This window comes from Protomyctophum bolini, assembly GCF_963924005.1.
Source record: "Protomyctophum bolini genome assembly, chromosome: 17".
NCBI classification, from domain to species: domain Eukaryota; kingdom Metazoa; phylum Chordata; class Actinopteri; order Myctophiformes; family Myctophidae; genus Protomyctophum; species Protomyctophum bolini.
In genome coordinates, this window is record NC_137878.1 from 5,995,211 (window position 1) to 6,002,852 (window position 7,642).

The 7,642-nt window shown below is 41.8% G+C and overlaps 1 protein-coding gene across 1 annotated transcript in view; it reads left to right on the forward strand.

Moving 5' to 3' along the window:
- Nucleotides 1–600: 600 nt before the first annotated feature.
- Nucleotides 601–7,642, forward strand: part of scin (scinderin) — a 31,572-nt gene continuing 24,530 nt past the window's right edge. The window contains exons 1-2 of the mRNA XM_080788023.1: nt 601–936; nt 6,001–6,155. Of these exons, the coding sequence (XP_080644149.1) occupies nt 747–936; nt 6,001–6,155 (345 nt within the window). The 5' untranslated portion in view covers nt 601–746. The remainder of the gene's footprint in view (nt 937–6,000; nt 6,156–7,642) is intronic.

The following is a 7,642-nucleotide window of genomic DNA, read 5'->3' on the forward strand; positions in this document are numbered from 1 at the left end:
CGATCGATGCCAAATCTTGCACACACACACACACACACACACACTCCCCACATTTTCCAGAACGGCCTGTTATAGCGCCACCAGGAGGCCGACTTTTGAAAAACATTTTTTTAATATTTCTCCTCCAGATTCGGTCCAAAAATCGAACTAAAGATAAAGATAAACACTATCTCTATAGGCATGTGTTCAAGACGGATCTGTCCAATATTTCATTTACACTTCATCTAGTTACCTTTTTTTTTTAGACTAGTATAAATAGTGTGTAGGCTATAAATATAAATTTGTTTCATTTAGATGAGGCAATCAGTTTAACAAAGGGAACTTCAGTCAATTGCAACGCAAAGGACAATTTAAGTTCAGCAAGGAGTACGTGAGTCATTTCCTCTTTAACTTTAAACTGTTCCATTTTGGGTTTGTGTGCGTGCGTGCGTGCGTGCGCTGTTAAAAAACATTCTGCGCTCCACTGCAAAGCATGCATGTTTGTGTCCGCCCATGCCTGCCTGGATGGATACATGTGTACTTTGGCATGACTTAGACACACCCACCCCATAAGCTGAGTGAAAGCATAAAGCCCTGCACACAGTGGCTCTTAGTCTTTACAGTTGCAGTCAGTCACTTCCTCAGGAACAGAAGCAGTACTGTACCTCTCTCTCTCTCTCTCTCTCTCTCCTCTCTCCACACACCACACCACACCTGGGCTCCACATTAATTTGCTCTTCCAGCTGCAGAAGACTGACGAGACGACCATGGTGCACCACACGGAGTTCGACAGGGCGGGCCAGACGGCCGGTCTACAGATCTGGAGGATCGAGAAGATAGACCTGGCTTGGTGCCCGGCGGCTCGCACAGGATGCTTCTACTCCGGAGACGCTTATATCATCCTCAAGACCGTGCAGGCGAAGAACCGCTACGTCTATGACCTGCACTACTGGCTGGGTGAGTCCATGGATGGATGGATTGATTGATTGATTGAAACTTGGCCTGGCTGTGTGTTTCCTCTCTGGGAATCAATTGATATATAGTGGAGGAGACAGACAGACAGACAGACAGACAGACAGACAGACAGACAGACAGACAGACAGACAGACAGACAGACAGACAGACAGACAGACAGGACAGACAGGACAAGACTGTAAGACAGAGCCCAAAACGTTCAGAAATGTGTGTTGCTGCAGGCAGCTATATTTACATGCTTCTTGGCAGTCACTTTTACACCATTAAAGCCTGGTTTATATTTTCCTTGTATTTAAACGCGTGCCCCATTATGTATAGGAAACAACATGCACGTGTGTGCGGGACGAGCATGCAGCGCAGCTGAGTGTGTTGTTGAGCCCATGTGATGAATAAATATATGGGCACAAGCTTTTCTTTTCTGTCTTATGTAAAACCTTCTCTGTCAATGTAAAACAGCTTCCCATGCTGTTGCTATGGGCTCTTGTTTTGAGCGTCCTACCCCAGGTATATATCCCATGCAGGTGCACACACACACATGGTGTACCTTGGAGGCTCCATGTGTCCCAATAGGATACGTGTCTCTCCCCCCATGGAGAGACACTCTAACAGAGGTCTGTTAGAGTGGGATCCTATGGGGCAGTACGTGGTTCCCCCAGCTAAATGATAGTTATAGGAAACAAATGGACCCTTATGGGGCTGTAACTCTGACCCTAACGGGTCCGTTTGGCTCCATTTGTACACTCTCAGGCATCATTCACACGTATCAAACACTAATCAAGCAAATGTTTGGTCGTTTTTTGGACACCTACCATGTCTCGCCTTTAAACTTACTGTACTGTATAGGTATGATATTATGTACCCAGAGGTGTGTGTATAGATCTCTGCTCCTTTTACTGTGTTCCTTATACCTGACATTCCACATTCCACAATTTGTGACTTTTGTATACAGGCAGAAATGTAAATGAAGTCATGCAAGTTTGTCATGCTTGACACAAGAACGCACATATGATGATGTATAGCCCTATACTGTAACTGACAGATTCCTGGACCAGAAGCCTGAGATATTAATTATTTTGAACAGGGAATAGGACCTTTAGTGCAGGGGTTCTCAACGCTTTTTGGCTGGGGACCCCCCGGAAATGCCCCAGCACGACCGCCACTACTACAAACTGACTGCAAAAATAACCCTAATATTAGAGAAAATACATCATAAATGAATACTGAAACCAGATATAATCAGTGTATGCATGTACTATAATATGAAAACTCTTCATTTCCATTTTCCAGCCGTGAATAATAGTAAAGTCTAACTCGTGTTGATTAGGTGATGTAATGGTGATGTAAAACAAACATTAAACAACACAAACATTAAACCGCCATTAAAAATAAAGAGACAATATGACAATTATAGCGTAAATTTTCCCTTCATTGTCAATGGCGTTTACAAAACAAACTTTGAACTAAAGGCAAACATTAAACCTGTGTATAGGATATAATAATCCTAATAAACAATAATAATAATAATAATAATAAACCATATTGCCTAATCCCCTGCTTTAGGCAATATGTCTTTATGCATACTGTTTAAAAAAAAAACACGGTTTTCAACACCTGCTAATCTGTACTGAGACCAAACGTGCCATACTGCTGAGCAGTGTATCCATTAGCCACTTCCTTCCTGTACTAACCACTTAAGCCCGATACAGTTAATTTTACGACAGTGTTGATGATATATGATATACAGTACTTTATTGTCAGTTCGCACTGAAATTTGTCTTGCGGCCCAGCGGCCTTGTATGCAACACATATATACACACATTTGACATGACACAAAAACAGAAATAGAAATACAGTTACATACATAGAGACATAACTTAAGGGCACAGAGCAATGTCCACAGCTCAGTCTAGTCGTGGCCAAAAACCTGATTAAGCCTCAGAGTCGACCGATGGACAAAAGAAAATACTTCTTCAGTCTGACCTTATTCTATGCTGGAACACCATATCTCCTTCCTGAAGGCATGCAACCTATACTCTCCATACAAAACATGCTTAGTATTAGAGGTGATATTCCTCAATGCTAACCTTAGGATGCTGTTATCATACGTGGATGTATAGAGTCTCTGAAGTGGTTGTCCAACAATCTTTGAACAAATGTTTAGTTGCTGCAGCATTTTGTGACTTTAAGGCTATACAGACAAACATCCATGATACCAGGTGGTACCACAGTACTGAAGAACACTCATAATGACAGAAGTGAAAAACGAAATAAGGATCCGTCTACTAGCACCAAAGGATCTTAAAACGGCGAAGGAAATAGATTATTTGTTTTCTTACACACTGATTCAATCTGATCTGTCCATGACAGGAGATGATCACTACTCCTAGGTATCTGTATGAACATACCTGGTTAATCTGTTCACCTTGACTAGTAACGGGGGATCTGTGTGTCTCCGGTGGTGCACCAGATATAATCTCTTCTGTCTTTTTTGTGTTTTCATTCAACCACCGTAGTTACTCTGTGTTGGTGCAGTCCAGGATCACTGGAACTATATCTAGAAGAGACATTCAAGTTGAATCAGCATCTGAGTATACTTTAGAATGCATTGATCTGGTGTGTCGTCATTCAGACAGACATTCCTCAGTACGACAGCTGTTAGTATAAAGGGTGAATACTCAGTACAGCTGAGCACCAACATTAGTGGTCAATGCTGAGCTCGGAGAGGGTCGTGTTCACCTTCGCCCTCTGTACTCTGTTAGTAAGAAAAGAAGCATACCGGTGAATTAAGTATGGATTCAGTTCCAACTGTACCATCTTTGACACTAGTATAATCGGACTGTATTGTATTGAAACGTCTAAGAACAGCACCCTTTGCAAAATTCTTATTTGACTTATCAAGGTGTTTCGTAATTAAGTGGACCAGTGTGACAACCGCATCCTCTGTACCGCAACCCTATTCATAGGCAAACTGACAGGGGTCGAATTCATCTTTGGTTATACTGACAAGATGTTGTAACAGTATTCTTTCAAGTGATTTCATAATCACTTAAGTGAGGGCTATATATGGGTCTATAATCCTTATGTTCTTTTTTTGGACATTGGATTTTGGGTAGTGGTTTTTATGTGTGAGGTTTTCCAAGACAGGGGAATTGTGTGTGTACTGTGTCTGTCTACAGAGGTTTGGAATATTGGTTGCCACACTGGAAGCCAGCTCAGATGAAAAAATTCTTAAAGGACAACTTTAGTTCTTTTCAACCAAGGTTCATGTTTTAGGTTGTAATTAGAGAAGTCAAAGATGAGTGTTTCGTTTTAGCGATTTTAGCTATTTTTGACAGAGGGGGCGGGGGCATTCGGACATGGTCCTAAATATGTTTTTTTTTTTTTTTTTACAAATAAATATGGTGATTTATTTTTGTATTATTTACTATACTCCTACTAGACCCCAAGAAATTATATCTGGCCACAAAATACATATTGAGGCGCCTATACGACACACAGTATGGCATCCCCCTAGTACCTCTACCTTCACATTCAGCAGATCCTGTGATCTGTTGTGGCCAAATGTAATTTCCTGGGGTCTAGTAGGACTATAGCAAATATTAATAAAGAAATCTCCATGAAATGTTGTAAAAAAAAAAAAAGGATGTATTTAGCCCCATGTTCGAATGCCCACGCCATTTGTGAATGAATTTATGAATAAATAGTCACCAAAGTCCTACTTTTTAGTAGCAGGGCAAAATACACAATATACATGATCTGAACCAACATAATAAACATATAACTTCCTTTTCCCTCTCAATAAAAGCTCTCGCTTACGAGAGCTTTTATTGCTTTTAATCAAACAGGAAGCAACAAACAGCTTCCTGTTTGTTGTAGGCAAACCATTGCCTACATCTACAACATGACGTAGGCATATCATCCGGCTCCAGCCCGGATCATATACCGAAATCAAATGGTGCCCAGGCTAAAGACTAAGACTAAATCATTTCTGGCAAAATTAACGTTGCATTGAAGACTATATAAAGGCTTTTCAGAAGACTAACTATAGGACGAAGACTAAATGGTGTGTTATTCAAAAGACTATGAGACTAAATCAAAATATCGTGAAACAATTGACACCGTCTCATACGATAAATAGCGCAAATAACTGATCTACAAGCTCACGACGTGTCACAAATTAATGCAACACTTTTGTCAGAGCTAAAGGAAAGTATAAGGATGCTGAAAGTGGTTCATTCATCTCTCTGTCTTATCCGTCTCACTGTCTGTCTGTCCATCCGTCTCACTGTCTTTCTCATGTTTCTCTCTCTACCACTTCCTTTCTCGGTATAGCCAGATCAATATATACCGCTAGAATGTTTTAGTCTCTGCTCTCTTCTGGAAACCCGCCCAGCACGATAATCATTAACCCACTGAGCCGCAAATGGACTTCTATACTAATGCACTTCATTCCCATTAAACAGCACTTCACTCCAACGGAACACCACATGTCCACTTATATATATATATATATATATATATATATATATATATATATATATATATATATGCGTCATCTCGTTTTAGAGGGGGTCCTCGGGCACAACACAATGAATACAGTACATACACAAAACAGTACACATGTCAACACACAACGATACACTTACAACGTCGTTACAACATAGACATTTCACTGCTGATCAATGAAGAGAAGGGCCCTCGATACGTGACAATGCACTCGCAGTGCATTGTGGGACTTGTATAGTATTATGGTGGTCCGTTCAATATACCAGAGGGGCCAGTTCTCTAAATCATCCCGCGGGCCGAAGGTAATTCATTCACGGGGCCTGCATGATTTGGCCTCCGGACCGGGCCTTGAGTTTGACATATATGCGCTGAAAATTCTTTGTGAGTTTTGAGATGGCAAATAACTGCTTAAAAAGGTCACACTTGTGAGCTGTGAAGTGGCTATAATGTCGCATCGTGTGAAGTGTGACTTTGTGGTGATAAGAACGTACTATACTTCCTCATCTCATCACTTCCTGTTTCTCTCTACCGTGCACGCAGGCAAGGACTGCTCGCAGGACGAGAGCGCGGCGGCGGCCATCTTGACCGTGCAGCTGGACGAGTTCCTGGGCGGGAAACCCGTTCAGTACAGGGAGATACAAGGGTTCGAATCCACGACCTTCACCGGCTACTTCAAAGGAGGCATCACGTACAAAGTATGTGGCCCACACGATCCCATTGGTTCTCATGAGTCCAGTGATCTGTCTATGTCTCAACTATATAAGTGATTGGAAATGTCACAATAGCACGGATTGTATATCATTATACACTGCTCATTCACGGTGGTATATGTCCTTGCTTTTGACCAGTCTTAAACACTGTACACTAGGATTGTATATCATCTTAAACCCTGTACACTAGGATTGTATATCATCTTAAACCCTGCACACTATAGGATTGTATATCATATACTGCTCATTCACGGTGGTATATCCTTGCTTTATTGACCAGTCTTAAACACTGTACACTAGGCTATAGGGCCCCCTCCTTTTCCCCCTCAAAATTATACCAAAACTCAGAGTCATCACAGAAAATAGCCGATTCACTGCTTGTAGATTTGCTAACAACCACTCCTATGGACAGGTATGTGTGTGGCTGGGTCTGTCCCCATGTGTCCCTGTGTCCGAGCACGAAAATAACGTTTTGTACACATCGCAAGTGTCACCTAAGACACAGACACACACACAGTACAGTACAGTACAGTACAGTACAGTACAGTACAGTACAGTACAGTACAGTACAGTACAGTACAGTACAGTACAGCACAGTACAGCACAGCACAGCACAGCACAGCACCAGACGGGTCTGATTCTGCCAAAGGCTTGCCCCCCAGAATGGGGACGCTAAACGGTCCATGCGGTTATAGAATGTGTTTTGATTCCACAACATCACGTTTGGCCGACATGGCGCGGCGGGGGTGACTCATGGAATGGAGCATATATGGGGGGAAAAGAGGAGCAATGGAAGAACATTTGACAGCATGTGTGTGTGTGTGTGTTGATTCTCTTCAGTGTTGTTTTTGGCATCATTCTTTTTTTGTTTTAATCGTCTCTTGAATAGTTTTAATTTTGTTTTAGTCACCTGGAATGTTTTTTAGTGTTTTAGTCTAGTTTTAGTCGACTAAATATCGTACGATTTTAGTCGACTAAATGTACGGTTGATTTAGTCGAACAAAATGTATTTTGTCGCGGCGCGCTGTGGACTAGATCGTCTATTTTCAGCATGCAACTAATTGTAAAATGACTTACACTGGATCTCTTGTCCACTATATAGTCCCTTCCTAACCTTTTAGTCATAGTTTTTTATCTGTTGACAAAATTGTCAGTGCATTTAGTCTTATTCGTTTTTAGTCACCGTATAGCTTAGTTTTCAGTTAGTTTCCATTCAGCATTCGTCAGTGGAAAAAAAGGTATAGTCGACGGGACATTTTTCGCCTCGGTTTTTAGTCGATGAAATCAACAATCAGCGGCAGCGGTGGCCCCAACGGTTTGCGGAGCGGTCTTGATATCGGAAGGTCGCTATAGTTCGTACCCCCGTAGAAGTGCCCTTTAGGACAAGGCATTGAACCCCCTACCATGAAATGTTCTATGAGCAGGGTCTGGCTGTATAAACAAGTTCCTGAGCTTAGTCCAGTTATACCCTG